The sequence below is a fragment of the Globicephala melas genome, chromosome 1 (genome assembly GCF_963455315.2).
Source record: "Globicephala melas chromosome 1, mGloMel1.2, whole genome shotgun sequence".
Classification (NCBI taxonomy): Eukaryota; Metazoa; Chordata; class Mammalia; order Artiodactyla; family Delphinidae; genus Globicephala; species Globicephala melas.
This window is the reverse complement of record NC_083314.1, coordinates 166,857,795-166,875,785: the sequence shown is the minus strand read 5'-3', so window position 1 is coordinate 166,875,785 and position 17,991 is coordinate 166,857,795. Positions and strand designations below refer to the sequence as shown.

Here is a 17,991-nt window from a genome sequence, read left to right as displayed (position 1 = left end):
GTAAGGATAGCTAAGCAGCAGTGCCGGGCCTGGGCTTGGCTCTGATACCCAGCTCAGCGCTCCAGCCGCGAGGCTTCACTGCCTCACATTCTCCCATTAGGACCCCAGTTCCTGTTGACCCAGAAAAGCCAGACCCTGCCAGTCGATCTCACCCTTCTTCCCCGCCAGGGACCAGGAACAGAGGAGCTCTGAGGAACTTGGCTTCCCCAGAGCCACCACATTCTGCTTTAAACTTCCAGCCTGCCCAGGTTCCCCCTCCCCCTCGAAAGGGAGCCACCTCCTGCTGCTTGGCATGGATCTCCCTCTCCCGCTACATCCTCTCCACTCTCTCCCCAACTCCTACACAATCCTTGTCCCAAATCACTTCCTGCAGCTTCCTATCTGATCAGTTTCTTAGGAAGCATAATTAGCCAGGGAGGGAGGAGGTGGAAAATTCCCAGAGCCAAGAACACTGAGGAAAAGTTCATCCAGTTCATTCTCCACCTGCCAGGAGAGCCTCTGTCCTAAACACAAGCCAGTCAGTCATGGTCACACCTCCCTCCTAAACCTCCGCAGTTCCCGCCACTACACTACAGTCCTCGCTGCTCTGCAGTGAATCAGAAGCCCTTCTGATCTGGCCCAACTTCGGTGTGGGCCTCGTCACCACTACGTTCTAAGCGACGGCGCCAGAACTGAGACCGTCTGCCACCAGGGCCCACGCTGCACTGTGCCGCCTCCCTGTGTCACCTCAGCCTGCCTTGTATTGAAGCTGTTAACACGTCTATCTCCCACACAGCCCTGCCATTGCGTAGTAGGTGCTCAGACGCAAGCTGAGGAGAAGGTGGGATGCCCAGGGCCAGCCACCTCACGCCTGCAGAAGGGCCAGAGGACTGTTCCAGAGGAACAGTGAAGGAAGGAAGGAGGGAAGGGCCACTCACTCCATCACAGAAGAGCTCCGGACCAGGAGCTGAAGACCTGCACTAGCCCAGCTCTGCCACCGCACCCTGTGGCCTGTGGGCAAGTCATTTCCTCTCTGGCCTTCTGCTTCCTCCTCTGCTAGATGAGGAGGCCTCGCCGCTGCTCGGTGCTCTGCACGGCACTGTCACCGAACCTCCACATCTCTGCCCTCAGTCACCACACAGCTGCAAGGACAGGAGCCTGGATTCGAGTCCAGGCCTTTTAACCTCCAACGCCCTTATCTTTTTCAATTACACCTCCTGGACTCCTAACTCCGTCTCTAGCATCCCTCCCAACAATCAAGTCCAATTATCTGATTCCAGGCCTGCCCTTTCTGGGCCTGATAACTCCCTAGGCCACATGGGACCGTAAGGTTCAGGTGGTAAGAGGCATGTCAGGGCCCTGGCGCTCGGCGGTGCCACGCCTCCCACATGACAGGTCTGGTGACATCCTGCCTAGAGGTGCTGGGGCTGGGCAGGGGAGGGGCAGGAGTCCAGCAGAGCCTGGCACCTCACTCAGCCCCTCCCCTCGCCACGTGCTCGCGCCGCCCCCCTCCTGCTCTGCTCCGCTCCCTATCCACTCCTCCCTGGGCACGGCTCTCCATCCCGCTCCTGGCCTGGCCAGAGATGCCTGTTGGGAAGCTTCGCTCTTGTTGCTCTCACAGACCTGGCTGAGTAGCCCTGGGCCAGGGTCCTGCTTTGCTTGGCTCGCTGTGGCCCAAAGCCAGAGCCGACCCTGGGAGCCGTCTCCTGACCCCTAGGCTGCTCTGCACATCCCTCCCCAGCTCAGTGGCACTGCACACACCTAGAATCCAATCCGATGCCTAACCCAAGGCCCACGGGCCAAGCAGGGTCTGGCCCCCGCCTTCCTCTCCGTCCTCACACTGCACCTCCCTCTTGTTCCACCCCAGCTTCCTCAAAGACGCTCTCCTCAGGGGCCCTGACCTTTGCAAGGTGGGCGCCTTCTTGTCATTGGCTCAGCTCAAAAGCCAGCTCCTTAGAGAGGCCTTCGCTGACCATCCAAAGTAGCACATCTTTCTCATATTTATTTTCTTCCGGACACTTATCACTGCCTGACGTTGTGTCCACTGTGCAACGCCCCACACTGGCCTGTGAGCCCCCCGACATCGGGAGCCTCCTCATCTTGCTCCCGGCTGTGTCCTCAGCACCCAGAAGACTGTCTGGCGTGGGCTGGGGCGGAGGGTGGTGAGGCGTGGGCTACCTATTAGACTAGGTGGCCAGGGAGGCCTCTCTGAAGAGACAGCATCTGACCCAGAGCATGAATAAGGCAGCCGGCCTGTGGCCATCTCCAGGCAGGCTTCCAGGTTGGGGAAAGCAAGCGCCACGGCCCTACGGAAGGGGAAGGGGTATGGCAGGGCTTGGTGTGTTTGAGGAACCCAGGAAGGTTGGTGTGAGTGGTGGGAAGAGAGCAGCAGGGAGTGAAGGAGAGAGAGGAATAGGCCACACCTCTCCTGGATTTTATCCCAGGTTCATCAGGAAGCAACTGAAAGGTTTTAGCAGGGGAACACCACATTGTGAGTCACGTTTCTAAACGACCCCACTGGCTGCTCTGTGGAGAGCTGATTACAGGCAGAGCGGAGTGGGGCCAGGAGGCCACTGGAGTCATCCGGGTTAGAGATGCTTGTGGCTTAGATAGGGAGAGCAGAAGTGGAAATGGAGGGAAGGAAAGCGTTCGATCCGTGGAGCCATCTGGCCACCGGCCTGAGAGGCCTGGCCGACTCTATACCCCTCTGGCTGGAGTTCTAGACGCCTGGGAATCCAGCCCAGCCCACCTACCCAATCTTATTTCTCAGTGAACCCCAGCCCAGACTTTCCCCCCAGCTGGCTAGGCCTCCTCTCAGCTGCCCAGTCACACCTGCAGCAGGTGCTGCAACCCTCACTTGACCTGCCACCTGCCCTCCCCTTATGAGGGTCTAGTGAAGGCACCTGCGCAAAGGCCCCTGCTCCCTGCTCATTCCAGCCACATTTCTCCCCTCTCTGAAGTCCTCCTGGGCTTTGAGGCAGTGGCACAGCAATCATCAAGCACTTAATTATTCCCTCTTCCACTTTCCCGAGGTAGCTGTAAGCTGGATAAAGGCAAATACCAGGACTCGCACCCTTCGGGGTTGTCGTGACACTCAGACAGTGATGCGCTGTGTGGAGCCCTCAGTACAAGGCCAGGCACTCAGTAGGTCTCACTCAATGGTAGCTTCCTCCTTATCGCCTGCATATGAGGACACCCATCCCTGGTGTTCACTGTCCCACAGGGAAGCTCAGCTTCTCTGCCCAGCCAGGCACGTGGGTTAAGGACGTTTGGGAGTGAGTGAGGTGGAGGGGATGCAGAACGCCCCGATGGGCTTCAAAAGCAAAACTCAACGGCTCTGCACTATCTATGCTCTGCATTATCCACATCTCGTCTTTCTCCAGCTCCTCCCTCCGTGTGAAATGAGCAAACTCCTGCTTAACCTTCAAGCTCTGGGAAGCCTTCCCGAGCCGCCCACCACCCAACTCCTCCCGTGCACCCACAGTCCTGTGGGCCCCTGCTGTGGCAGTTCACAGCACACGGCAAGTGCCAGTTTCCATGTCAGCCGCTCCCATGAGGCTGGGATTATATTTATTCACCTTTCCATCTTCAGCACAGCATTTATCACGCGCAAATCAGTGTTTACTGAGGGTGTGTCTCCCCCTCTTCCAACTGAAGGCCAAACTCAGACACTTCAACTCACAGTCTCATTTTATGCCCACCCCATTCCTGGTGACATTCAGCCCTACCCCAATGTCCTCCAGCCCCCTTACCTAAAACCATCCTCCACTGCTAGTCTTCACTCTCATCTCATCTGCCTTTTTTTTATTACTTTTTATTTATTTATTTTTGGCTGTGCTGCGCAGCTTGTGGGATCTTAGTTCCCCAACGAGGGATTGAACCCGCACCCTTGGCAGTGAGAGCATGGAGTTCCAACCACTGGACTGCCAGGGAATTCCCTCCTTTTCCTTTGATGTTACAGGACAGTGGTGACTCCCATTTCTGAGAGCTTATGATGTGCTCGGGGCTTTACAGACATTACTGCATTTGACTGGGAAGACTGAGGCTCACAGGGTGGGGTGGTTACGAAGTGGCAGAATCTTCTGCCCTTAACGCTGGCACAGATCACCTGGCACCTCATCACAGCTGGGCCTATTTTAAAAATCCTCATCTGGGGGCTTCCCTGGTGGTGCAGTGGTTAAGAACCCGCCTGCCAGTGCAGGGGACACGGGTTCAAGCCCTGGTCCAGGAAGATCCCACATGCCGCGGAGCAACTAAGCCCTTGCGTCACAACTACTGAGCCTGTGCTCTAGAGCCCATGAGCCACAACTACTGAAGCCCACACGCCTAGAGCCCGTGCTCTGCAACAAGAGAAGCCACCGCAATGAGAGGCCCGCGCACCACCACGAAGAGTAGCCCCCGCTCGCCGCAACTGGAGAAAAGCCCACACGCAGCAACGAAGACCCAACACAGCCAAAATAAATAAATAAAATAAATTTATTTTTAAAAAATAATAATAATAAATTTTATTTACCTGGAGCCACCTGCCCCCTGTGTTTAGCACAGCTCTGGATGCCCAGCAGGGCATCAGTAAATCTTGCTGAGTGATTTTTCAGTTGCTGGGAGATTCAAGACTCACAGAAAACAAGCTGGTATTTCTCCTCCTCCTGATACTAGAAGGACTCCTAAGTGCCACCATTTACCATATGTTCAGAATGTGTCAAGCCTGTGCCATGTATCTTACAAGGGTGCTCTCCCTGAGTCCTCCCAACAGCCCTGCCAGGTGTTACCCCATGCTGGGGGTGATCAAAATGAGACACAAACAGGGTAAAATGACTTGCCCATAGTCAAGGTGCTACAGTGGTAGAGCTTAGATTTGAACCCAGGTCTGTCAAGTTGCAAAGCCTGTGTTCCTAACCACCATGTTTCCAAAGGAAACTGCTCTGGGACACTCCTCTGCAATCCAAAGGTCCTGCCTCAGGTAGAAGCTTCTGGCTGTGCCCAGTGAGCCCTGTTTCACTCGAGCATCTCATCTAAATCCTACCTATTCTTTAAGACCTAGTTCACCAGTCACCTCCATAAAGTCTCCCTGATCCTCCCAAGCAGGAAGGTCTTTCTGCCTTCTCTAAACCCTCAAAAACTTCCATCTTCACCTCGACTCGCACCCACTTTCTACTGCCTGACTCCCCTGCAACTATACTGAACTTCTCAGACCAGTCCTTGAGCTCCTTGAGAGAAGCAGTTGTTGGGCATCTTTGTTTGTTCCACCAGCCAGGCAGGCCCAGAAGGGTGTGGTAGGGTGCCAGCTCCCCTCCCCCACTGAGCTGTAATCTGAGTCTTGGGCTGGGCTCAGTGAGGTGAGCTGGCCCTGCCTCCACACTGGCATCCTGCCTACCTGGTACGGCATCCAGATTCCTGTGGGCCCTGGCCCCAGGAGATAAGATCTCATTCCCTGGTTTGAGGGCAAAGATGCTATAAAAAGCAGAGCACCCAGGCTCAATATTGGCTTGTGAAGGAGTACAAAAGCCTGAAGAATTTGATGGGTGAGGGCAGAAGCTTCTGGGTCCCAAGGCTTGCACTTGGTTCTCCTGCAAAGACCTGTATGACCAAAGCCAAGTGGCCTCTCGGCCAGGAACAGCTCTTCTGATGCACAGTCCAGCACGAAGCTGCCATTCCTTAGGCTTTTAGGGCCCACTAGAGAGGTACCAATGCTTAGATACCAACATCAAGGCCAAAGACCACAGTCCCTCCTCTTGGTCCAGCTCTTACTGCCTAGAGACCCCTGAGTTAGTTAACAGAGCAGGGAAAGCCCTCCCTGCCCTGCCGTTAATTCACTTGTGAATATGGGTGCATCCTCTCTTGGCCTTAATGGGGAGATGAGAGGACTGGATCAAAACATCTCCATCTCTCCTTTGGGCCCTGGGGCCACAGGCTATGATAAGGTTCTTTCTACCTCTAATATTCTACAGGTAGAATAATATTGTCTACTTTCACTCCCGGAAACAGTCAGAGGAGGAGATGGGGGTCCTCAATCCAAGAAACAGCAGAGGCCAATCGGGGCTGCCTAGTATTGTGCCCTCAAAGCCTGTCCCCTTAAAAGGCAATGCCTTGTTTCTGCTGCCTCCAAGGTAGCTGCTTCCCGTAACAGAGTCTCAGAGGACGGTCTGGGCCCTGGCCACTTTAGGAAAAAGGGCAGGAGGACTGAGTTACCTCCCAGGGTGTCAGCTGAGCTCACCTTGGAAACCCACCAGAACCAGGGGGCAGAATGAACCCAGTACTTGCCCTGTCTACACTGGGCAGGGGAAGCCTGCTTCATCTGCTTTGATCCCCAATCCGGAAAAGTTTTTCTCTGCTTTACAGAATCATCTTCCCTCCTCTTCTCCTGGGACACAGCTTGTTCATTCTGACTGGATTCATTCCCCTTGCCTAGAAGGAGTTCTGCAGTTCCCCGGGCAAACCCCTCTCATCCCAGAGGTAAGTACCACTTCGTCCAAGGAAAGCCCTTTACCCTTCTTCAGATTCCCACAGGACAAGGGCCAAAGCTCTTAACCTTTGGCCGGGGGGTGGGGGCACAAATCCTGCTGAGAATCTATGGCTACTATGGGCTTTCTTCCTCTGATACAAACACACAAATGTCTGCAGATATTTGGAGGAGGATGGTCCATGGGTCCCCTGAACTCCATCAAGAACTCAGAAAGAATCTCAGAAACCTAGATCTAGATCCTAGAAGAACAGCAGGTCCCCAAGTCCATTCTCCCACCTAAGCCAGGATCCCTTCTAACAGCAAGTCCCCCTGAGAGATGTTCCTCTTCTCCACCTGGCCCACTGCTCAAGATCACCTCCTTCAGGGAGACTTCCCTTGTCTCTCCCCCTCCTCTCTGAGCCCCTCTGCATCCTAGCCAGAGCCACACAACTTCCCACCTGTGCTTTCTCCCCTGTGTGTTGTCTTACTTCCCCTGCAAGTGAGCTGGCTCTCTGCCGACCCATTCATTTACCCCCATAACCCTGAGCTAGAGTTGGAGATGACCATTACCATGAACTTGAGAATTCTGTGCTTTGAAGCCAGTGCTCATGATAGCAGTGGCCCATTCCCCCAAAGGATGGGGCTGTGGAGATCTCCTTCTGAGGGCCTCAGGCTGCCCAGGCCTCACCAGAGGAGGGGCTCCTCTGGGACCACTGCCTTTCCTGCTGGAAAGTCCTGGAGAGCCTTTCAACAACTGAAATCAACAGACAGGGAAACTAAGACCCGGGGAGGCAAAATGACAATATTCAAGAAAGAGGCAGAGCTAGGACTAGGATCCAGGTCCCTGATTCCCAGCTTGGAGCTCTTTTCCTTACACAAGTGGCTTTATAAAAACTAAATCCGGTTACAATAGCCAGGACATGGAAGCAACCTAGGTGTCCATCAACTGATGAATGGATAAAGAAGATGTGGTACATATATACAATGGAATATTACTCAGCCATAAAAAGAAACGAAATTGAGTTATTTGTAGGGAGGTGGATGGACCTAGAGTCTGTCATACAGAGTGAAGTAAATCAGAAAGAGAAAAATACCATATGCTAACACATATATATAAAATCTAAAAAAAAAAAAAAGGTTCTCACGAACCTAGGGGCAGGACAGCAATAAAGATGCAGACGTAGAGAATGGACTTGAGGACACGGAGAGGGGGAAGGGTAAGCTGGGATGAAGTGAGAGAGTGGCATGGACTTACATACTTACAAATGTGAAATAGATAGCTAGTGGGAAGAAGCCACATAGCACAAGGAGATCAGCTCAGTGCTTTGTGACCACCTAGAGGGGTGGGATAGGGAGGGTGGGAGGGAGACACAGAGGGAGGGGATATGGGGATATGTGTATATGTATAGCTGATTCACTTTGTTATAAAGCAGAAACTAACACACCATTGTAAATTATACTCCAATAAAGATGTTAGGATTAAAAAACAAAAAACAACAAAATCCGGAATTCCCTGGAGAACCAGTGGTTAGGACTCCACGCCTTCACTGCTGAGGGCATGGGTTCAATCCCTGGTCAGGGAACTAAGATCCTGCAAGCCTCGCAGCCACAAAAAAAAAAAAAAAAAGATTAAAAACTAAAATCTGCCCTCACACTCTCACACTCATATATGCACAGAAAATTTCTGAAAAGATGCAGGAGAAAGTTAACAGTGGTAACCTCTGGGGAGTACGACAGTGGAGGTAGTCAGAGAAGTGAGGAGGAAAACTTTTACTTTTTACCTTAATACCCCTCTCTACTGTTGAACTTGTTTTATTTATTCATATTATAAAAATAAACCTGCCACAGAAAGGAGATTCTGGCCCCAGCCCACTCCCAACACACACACAAAAACAAAGAGAAGACATAAGTCAACGTGTCTAGGTACAGCTATAAATTTGCAAGACTGCCTTTTTGCATGGTTTACGGCACTGGTCTCATTAATTCACAGTCACAGTGCAGTTGATGACTCGATGAATCTTCCTAGGAAAAGCTTAATTCAATTAGGGCTCTCGGCAGTTCCCTGACGAAGCTCTGGTATCTTGCTTTTACTTATACAAATTGAGGGTAAACCAAACAGATGCAGACTTTCCCAGAGAGACCCCAGCCAGCCCAGAGAGGATGCCCTAGAAGACCCTCCATTAGAGCCAGGCCGAGGGAGGCAGAGGGGGAGGAAGGCGGCTGTGGCAGCAGCACTTACACAGGTGCTGGCTGACGCCGAGAGCATCACTCTGTGTCAAGCTGGTTTCTTGTCTTCCTCAAAGGCTTCATGTGGACACTATCTCTACACGGAAGTCAGTCATGCACTTACTTGTCCCCCAAGTATTTAGGAGCCCTCCCCCTGTGCCAGGCACAGAGAAGAAAGCAAACAAAGGCTCTGCACTCAAGGGGCTTCCATTCTTGTAGGAGTCCTGTCCTAAGAACAGCTCTCCCTGTCCTGCCTGCTTGCCTAATTCCTCTCCATCTTCAAGACTGGCTCGAATTCCACCTCTTCCGAGAAGCCTTCCCTAACCACCTGTGCCCTCGGGGACTGCTTGTTCCCTCTGAACTCTGCCTCTGCCAGGAGTCTGCCGAGACCTCAGCACAGATGGACCATTTTCTCCAAACAGACTGGAAGCTCCTGGTGAGCCAGGCCTGGGTCTCACTCTCCTTGGTTCCCCGATGTGCCACAAGCTCAGAGCCCGCTGGCTGGTTTCAGCTGACCTGCCTCTACGACCCCACCTCGGACAGATGAATTGATTAGCTGCTCTCAGTCCTGGCTGGCCAGCCCAAAGCCAGAGCCTCTGTGAGTCTGCCTGGCACACAGCAAGTGCTACGTAAGTGTTAGCTACTTATTATTTTGGTGAGCTCATAGATTCTGCCTGACACAGCTGTGATGCCACCTCTCTGCTTTTCAGTGGCCTGGTCTCAGATAGGCCCAGCGCTGTGGAAGGGCCAGTCTGGGCTTAGGGGTAAGTGTCCCCCAAGGGACTGGGAAGGGGACTTGGGAAGGAATAGGAATTCTCATCCTGAATCTCACTCAGAGCTGCTTAAGGCTATATGTTTTCAGGAAAGAACTTGCCTGGGTAATTTGGGGAAACTCCAGGTTCTCAGCAAGTCAGTGTCAGAACTCAGGGGTCATGTATGACCTAACAGACCCCAAAACTGGCCCCGCATGTTGAAAGAGCTTTCAGGGGAAGGAAATGAAGTCAGCATGATTCCAGGGAAGGGGGGCAGCCCACTGATCCCGGCCCAACTCAAAACTTAGTTCAGTTAAAATTAGATTAGCCTGTAAGATTAAAAATACCCACATAGGGCTTCCCTGGTGGCGCAGTGGTTGAGAGTCCGCCTGCCGATGCAGGGGACACGGGTTCGTTCCGCGGTCCGGGAAGATCCCACATGCCGCGGAGCGGCTGGGCCCGTGAGCCACGGCCGCTGAGCCTGCGCGTCCGGAGCCTGTGCTCCGCAACGGGAGAGGCCACGACAGTGAGAGGCCTGTGTACTGGGGAAAAAAAAAAAAAAAAAAACCCACATATAATCACGGCCTGCCTTAAGTACCAGTTGATGTTTGTTGGCATCTAAAGAGATGGTTGGGCCCAGCGCAGTGTGTGCAGACAATCCTGGGGAGACGTGTCTGACTCAGACGTTTACAGGGGGAGCGAGTGCTGCAGCAGGAGGTCCACACAGGCAATGCATGACTCAGGAATAACCCAGGTCCTGGGTTTGCTTAATGAGCCTTCTCTCCCCACCACGGAAGGAAAGGCGGGGCAGGTGGGGGAGGGTGACAGGAGGAGGGAGGGAGGGAGGGAGGCAGGCCCGCCAGCTGTGGACAGGCTGGCATTCCCGAAGGGAGCCCAGGGCTACTGAGCTCCAATGCCCTGTCCCTCCTGTGTTTCTGAATGCCACCACCTCTGAGAAGGGCTATTTGCTTCACGGTAAGACTTGGAGTGGGGGGGGGGGGTCACTGTTTTCCCCCCCAACCCAAGAAATGATCCACAGAGAGCAGCCAAGACTTGAAATGCCTTTAATCCTTCCCTGTTCAAAATGATCTTGGGAAAAATAAAACTTTTGAACCGAAAGGGAATCAGGGCATGATGATGAAAAGAACAAGAGCTCCAAAGTCAGACAGATCTGGGCTGCAACCCCACTGTTTTCTAGCTGTGCGAGTACCTGACACAGCCTCTGAAACAGGAGCTGAATAAGTGACAGCTAATATAGTTAACAAATATTTAACATAAATATTACAAATTAGGAAACGAGGGCTCAGAGAAGTAGTGCCTTGCCTAAGGTCACACAGCTAGGCAGCAAAAACCTAGCACCATACCATATCTCAGGGTCTCTTGACCCCTTCCCTCTCCTGCCCCATTCAGCATGTGTTCTGTTGTAATTCACTTCTCTGCCTCTCCTTTCTCCTCCCGGAGGGCCTACAACACATCAAGGGAAAGGAAAAGTTTCCATTTCAAAAGTCTGCTGCTCCACAGACTGTGAGAATGACAGGTCCCAAGGCTGAGTCAGCCTTCACACTCTCACACACTTTCTTCATACAAATACAGGCATGCTTGAGGGGTTAAGAACTTGGAGTTAAGCTGGCCTGGGCTCCAGACCAACCCAAACCACCATGCTGCTTTAGCCCCTCGCTCCTCCAGGAGGAAACAGTGTCTCTCCTGTCAACCACTCAAGTTACCAACGTGGATGTGCCTGGTCATTTACTCTAGTTAAAGACCCTTGGAACCTCTGGTCGCCCTTGATCTTCACAACGACCTGGCCAGGCGGGAAAGAGGACACGGCCTTGGGTTAGAAATCCAGGGATTGTGTCCTTTGCCACTTACTTGCTAAGTGACCTCAGGCAGGTCACAACCTGGGGCTCGGTTTCCTTAGATGTAAAATGGTTACATCAATACCACCTGCTATTCTAACCCACAGGACCATTGAGAAGATCGGAATTAAATACTGTACACGCAAGTGCTTTGGAAACAAGTTACAATACTAATGAGAATTACTACTAAACTCCACTTGCCTTACAGGGCTAAAGAGAGTTGTGCCATCTGCTTCCAGCACAGAGGCTGCCTCTCAGGGGATCCTGCTGGGCCCCAAGGGTAACCAAAAGCAGCCCAGTACCCTTCCAGCCCAGAAGCGGGAGATGGTAATCACAAGGTTAGCCATCCCCTGCTGGGCAAAGGACACTACTCTTGAAGTGGCATTCCCCTGCCCAAGCAGGGGAGAAACAAGCTCAGTCAGACCACTGAGAGAGCAAAGAGACGGCAGGCAGGGTCACTAGCAGAGGATAAGGGATAGGCCCAGCCTGGCTGCGGGATTCAGGTACACATATATGGACTCACAGGGACAGAGGATGGGCCCAAAGCCGGCACAGAACCCCTACAGCTTTCTCAGGGCAGGGAGAGGGCTTCCACCATCAACAAGTGTCAGCCCCCAGAGGGAGTCCTAAAATCCAGGAAGGCAGGTGCAGTGAGCTGGGCACCCACCCCGTGCAGGGGCAAGGGCATCTGCTGAGGAGGACGTGAGGGGCAGGAGATGCAGCTGCACCCTGAGAGGAGACTGTGCCAAGGCGCAAACAGAAGATAAATGGCAATGCAGCATCACAACAGATAACTCCTTTGGGCTGTTTCCTCATCCGTGAGACAGAGAGCCTTTATCTCATAGGATGATAGTAGGAATCAAATGAGATTACTTTTATAAAGTGCCTGACACCACTCTGTAGATACTCAATAAATGGTAATTCTTACTAAAACACACAACCCCCCCCCCCAACAGAAGAGATGTCACAGGGCAGGCTAGGCCTAATGCCAAAGTTGTGGATAAACAATAAGGGATATGGTTTTAGGGGAGAAATGAAAGCAACGGCTGTGGGCTGGAGTGGGCTGGGAAGACCGCCCAAAGTGGAGGAATCTGAACAGGCCCCGAAAGCTGCCGCAGCACGTTGGGCTCTGCGCTAGCATTCCCACGTCTGGTCTCTACATCGATCCTGGAAGGTAGAGATGGCATCCTTACCTTCCCGATGAGGCAAGTCAGGTTCAGAGAAACCAGGGGCCTGGTCACACAGGTACCGAGGGGCAGGGGCAGAGCCCAGGCTTTTGTGACAACATCTGTCCTTCCCACCTGAGCTGGAGGGGCTAGGTGGGGCGGGAAGGAGAGGCAGGGTGCACCTCATGGGTGTTCAGGTGAAGGAAGTCCAGGCGATATGACCAACAGAGGCCCTCTAAGTGTCCTGGAGCCTCAGGACACACATGTCCTACCTGAAGCTTCTTCCCAGTCCCCAGATGACCTCCCCTCCCACTATCCTGAAGTCACTCAGCTGTTTTCCCAAAGAGGAAAAGGTCACCTTTTTGTTTTTGGAGAGTTCCATCTGGGCTTCTAGAGACAGTTTCAAGGTGACCTTTAAGTTGTTCCTCTCTCCTTCTGAGAAGGGAGAGAGGGAAGTTCTAGTCTTACACAGGAAACCAGTTGCTGGGACTGATATCCACGCACGTGAAGTGGGCAATAATGATCCCCATCTCCCCTCCTCACGGGCTTGCTCTAAGGAGGAAATGCCAGAACACTCCTTGCAAACACCAAAACCAGAAAAAGCTATAAGATGTGAAGGGACAAAGGAAGGTTTTTTGGTCTCTGATGAATACCTGCTTCATAGGCTGCCAGGAGTTCCGGATCCGGGATATGCGTAAACAAACGCACGGGGTGCCAGTGGTGAGCTGGGTTACAGTGAGGTTCTCCCTTGAAACAGGCACTGGACTGGGAGCCAGGTAAACAGAGACAAGGCGGAATTCATGCAGGGTCCAAACCACAATGGGAGGCGGAGGTGGGGGAGGGGAATGGGCCTACCTAAGGCTTGGAGTCATTCTCAGAGTTCTCCCAATAGTCTAACCTCAACTCACGTCACGAGCCCCTCCTCACCAAGGAAAAGGCAAGAATCCCTGGCTGTCAGAGAGAGAAAAAAGGCCCAGAGACCGGAAGTGACTTGCCTAATGTGACCCACTGAGTCACTTAGAAAAGAATCCATTAGCATCTACTCTAGAACTTCAGCTCTAACCCCACCCTTCCCACACACATCTCCGACAGTATCTACCTGAGGCTCTGCTCAACGATTAGGACAGGGGTGAGAACTGCACACAGCACCTTCTATTTTTAAAGGAGGGGTAACTTGCAAGGGAAGCAGCTGCCCCAGATGACAGAATGAGGCCTCCAACATGGCTCCTACCCATGCTGGGGTCTGAGAGAATAGATAAGACCCCAAAATGAACTCCTAGGCTCCTGGGTAACTGATAGTACAGAGGGAGCATGGCCTCGGCACACACCCCATCCCCCAAGTCGGTTGGTGCCATGTCCCCTCCCCACAGGACCTGCTCTGGAGGCAGCTTAAGGGAAGGAAGAACAAAGTCAGTAGGACTGACTTTCAGTCCTTCCTGAAACCTTAGGGAGGGACTGCTGGTGGCAGCCTAGGTTGAGAGATTTGTAATCCTCCAGCCTCAGAGGAAGACTGTAGGAGGGGCTGAGGCAGGGATGCATTTACCTTAGGTGGTTAAAATACCAACAGGAGCAGCTGCAACTCACTGAGTGCTTCCTATAGGTACAAAGCCAGCTTTACGTGCGTTGATTTATGTCATCATCACGCCAGCAGCATTATAGCTAGATACCATTGTTTCCCCCTTTTTATATTTGAGGAAACTGAGGCTCAGAGAGGGTGTGTGGCAGAGTGGTGCCAACCTCAATCCAACACTGCAAAGGGGAAGCTCCCCAGTGGCCTAGTGGTTAGGATTCGGGGCTTTCAACTGCCGCAGCCCAGGTTCAATCCCTGGTTGGGGAACTGAGGTCCCGCAGGCGGCGCAGCCAAAACAAAAAAACAAAACAAAACAAAAACACTGCAAGGTAAAGGGAAAAATGGGCTTTCACTTTTTGCCACCTGAACTGGGACCCTTAAGATCTTTTGGCCATCTTTCTCTCTACCCTCTTCCCAGGATGGCCAGATGCTAGGGCACTCCTGTTTTCAGAGGCAGAAAATTGCCCTATCAAGCCAGAGACACAGTCTCTTGGAACTACACATGCCCTCGGAGATCATATCCAGCCTCCTCACTTTACGATGAGAAAACTGTGGCCCAAGGGTGAGTGACTTGCCAGGGTTACCCAAGTCAGTGGAATGGCAGAAATGTCAGACCTGCAAGAGGCCACAAAGATCAACTGACAAGTGGAGAGGCATGACTGGCCCAAGGTCACAGAGGGAGGTGGTATAAGAGGCCAAGTTTCCTAACTTCTAGACTGATACCCTTGTCATGGTACCACCTCTGCCAGCTGCCCAGGGTCCCGGGCACAGTTCTGGCGGGGACAAAGCAGGCCAAGCCTGACCCCATCAGGATTAGAGGTAATCAGGCCTGCAGAGACAAACTCCTGACTATCCAGAGTAGGGTCTTCGTGGTCAGGCTGTCGACCCACCAGAAGGCACTGAGACCCACAGTGTGTGCACTAGCCTCGAACGCCCTAACACAAGGCCAGGTGAGGGGGTTGGAAAGAGGAGGGCAATGTATAAATAGTGCTTATGAGGCCTCTTCCTGGTCTCACACAGGCAAATGACACATCAGTCACTTCAGCTTCTCACCAACAAATTAAGACACAGGGTTTCACGATTCAATTGAGACGCTTGCCAGTTTCACAGGTGGGCGAGACCTGCAGAAAAAGGCCCCGGCTTGTTCAAGGTCATGTATTTGTCAGAATCAGTACACATGGCTCCCCTTGCCCAGGCCTTGATTTTTTTCCGGGAAGCTGGCTGCCATCAGGGGATAGGTGCTGGTGGCCCAGCTCCATGGGCAGGCCTGCTACTGTCACAGCACCAAAGCCCCGTATCAGGAAGCCAGCTCCTGGATCAAAACAGAAGCACGAGTGCCCTCCTGCAGCATGTCCCAGAGCCTGCCTCATACCAGCCTGGCATCGCCACTGAGCTCCTGCATGTCCTTGGGAAAGCTGCAAGGCTTCCTGCCAAGAGTCACAAACTCTCCAAACCCAAACCAGCAGAGTTCCAGGCCCCCGTGCCTTCCACAGCTAGCTGGGGGCTAGAAAAGCAAAGGCAGCTTTCAAACCCCCCCACCCCCTGCCCCCCGGACACCACTTCAAGGGGCTTCTAGGCTGTGCAGGCTCTGGTGAGCTCCATCAGTCACCCAGCAGAACAGAGTGCTCGGGCCTACGAGGGTGATAATCCTCTGGAAGGGAACAACTTTTCTGCTTCCTTCTCCCAAAAAGAACGTTTCAAAGTCTCTTCAGATCAGAACATGCTGAGCTCCTCCACCTGTCCCTCTCCCTCTTGGATGAGCAGCAGGCAGGCCAACATGACAGCACCTTGAGACACAGCTGGGCGCAACCTGGAGATGAGCTGGGGCCAGACCAAGCCTGACCCTCCTCCACTCTCCCTCCACCCCCAAACCAGACTTCAGGAATTCCCAAGGCCCCCGTCCCATAAACTGTATAAGGAATGGTATTCCCAGGCAGGAAACTGACTCAGGGGCTCCTGACCAGCCTGGGCAGGCAAAGCTGACAGATAACACTCTGGGGATGAAGGAAGGTGAGGGTATGGGGATGCCTCATCTTCCACCACACCTGTAAGTCTCCAGCACACAGGTCCCCCACTACACTCAAACTCCTTAGACAAACCAAGTAGAAACAGCCTCCATCCTGGAACACCCTCCCATGAAGCATGTAATTACGCTGGTCGCTGTGGACAGAGCGGACTGTGCCACTTGCTGAAGACACTCCTGTCTCACACAGCTGGGCGCCTGGCTCCCCTCGGGGTCTGTCCCAGCCAGAGGAGACTTGCCAGGCCTGGAAGCCTCGCTGAAGGTACCTAGTACCTGAAGCATCCCATCCTCTGGTCCTGCTCTCTCCCACGGACAACGCTGGCTCCCATCTTAGGAGGCTTCAGACCACAGAGGCCACGGAGCTCCAGTTTGAGAAGGACCACGATGATGGGATAGAGCCTGCCTACTTTACAGCAGTAGTCCAGACCTTTATTCCTAGGCAGCCTCAAGTGGTAAGGATGGTTCAAGAAGCTCATTAGTTTGGTGGCGGCGGAAGCGTCGGGGGCGAACTGCACTTACCTATCTTCATAAGGCAGGCCAGCAGGATCCAGAGGGAGATTTCGAAGGGTGTGCGCACGTGTGTGTAGTCGATGCCCAGGACTGGAAAGACCTTTCGAGATTTCAGGCTGTGTTCAGTGAAGGAATGGTTAACAGGGCGGCTCTCGGGGGCGAGCTCCGGCGGGGCGGTGGTGACCTCCCCAATGGAGCGTTCCCGTGGCGGCTCTGAGCCTCTGATGGTGCTGGCAGTAGGGCTGGGCTGGAGGCCATGGCTTCTAAGAACGGGTAGCAGCCCCACCAAGGCTACTGCCACAAGCAGCGAAGGGAAGATTCGAGGCGGAGAGAGGCCACAGACACCAGACCAGAGAAGCATCCTGCTGCCACCCTCGACCCTTAGCAGAGTGAGAGTAAGACCTGGGACATAGGTGGCAGGGGGTCAGCAGTGGGGAAGAGAGACTGGGGGAGTCTCTAAGCAAAGTTCATGTTTCAGAGATGTGTTTTTGTGGAAGCAGTCCTCTGGAAGTGGAGGAAGGCTGGGTTCACGATCTAGAACTCCAAACTGGGGAAGAGGGACAAGGACTCAGGACCGTAAGAGAAGACCAAAAAGGTCTGGAACTCCAGGCCTGGGAAAGGGGGTGGGGGAGGGGAGAGACTGCACCCTAGGGACAGAGGAAAGGACAGGATGGGTTGGATCCCAGGCAAGGAAAAGGAAAAGGGAGGGTGGGGACCCTCGGCTGCGGAAAGTGACTGATGAGCTGGGACTCGGCTAAGGTAAGGGGCAGGGAGCCTGAGCTAAAGGAAGGGGATCGAAGGGGGTGAGACCCAGTCCAGGAGAAGAAGAGAGGGGGCTGAGAGCCCAGGCTGCAAGGAAGTGAAGCCAGAAAGCGGCAGGGAGTTTCCCCACCCAAAGAAGGACCGGGTGCAGGCGCGCCGGGCTGAGATTCCGGGGAAATGGAGGGAGGCGGAAGGCGGAGGCAGGCGGCCTGGCGAGAGGGCGCCTTGGCGCGCGCTGAGGGCGGCTCGCGGTGGGCCAGCAGCGAAACGCCCCTCCTTGCGGCCCCGGCGCGGTGCTGCGCTGCGCCCTGGCCCAGCTTCTGGTCCTCCGTGTCCAGCTCCACTTCCAGTTGCAGCCCCGGCCCCAGCCCCGGCGGCGGCGGACTGCTGCCTCTCCAAGCCCGGCGCTGCCACTTATAGGCACCAGCGAGCAGCCGGTGCAGCGGGCTAGAAGGACCTGTCAGCGCCCGCTCAACACAGCGACTCCTGTCTCCGAGGAAAGGAAGTATCGCGTCGAAAGAGGAGGGAGAGTCAGGGATGGCAAAAAAAAAAAGTCTGGAATCTACAGAGATTCTGACTAACATGAGTAAAATGCTCTACTATTTACAAAGAGCCTTCATATCCACATCCACATCCACAGTCTCTTGGAGACTCCCCAATAATCTTGTGAAGGATGTATTATTATCTTATACATTTAGTTACCAT

General features: G+C 53.5%; 1 protein-coding gene across 1 annotated transcript in view; it reads right to left on the bottom strand.

Moving 5' to 3' along the window:
• The window catches only part of SLC9A1 (solute carrier family 9 member A1), a 49,365-nt gene extending 31,678 nt beyond the window's left edge, over positions 1–17,687 (bottom strand). The window contains exon 1 of the mRNA XM_030873184.2: positions 16,534–17,687. Coding sequence (XP_030729044.1) covers positions 16,534–16,885 — 352 coding nt within the window. The 5' untranslated portion in view covers positions 16,886–17,687. The remainder of the gene's footprint in view (positions 1–16,533) is intronic.
• Positions 17,688–17,991: the final 304 nt, after the last annotated feature.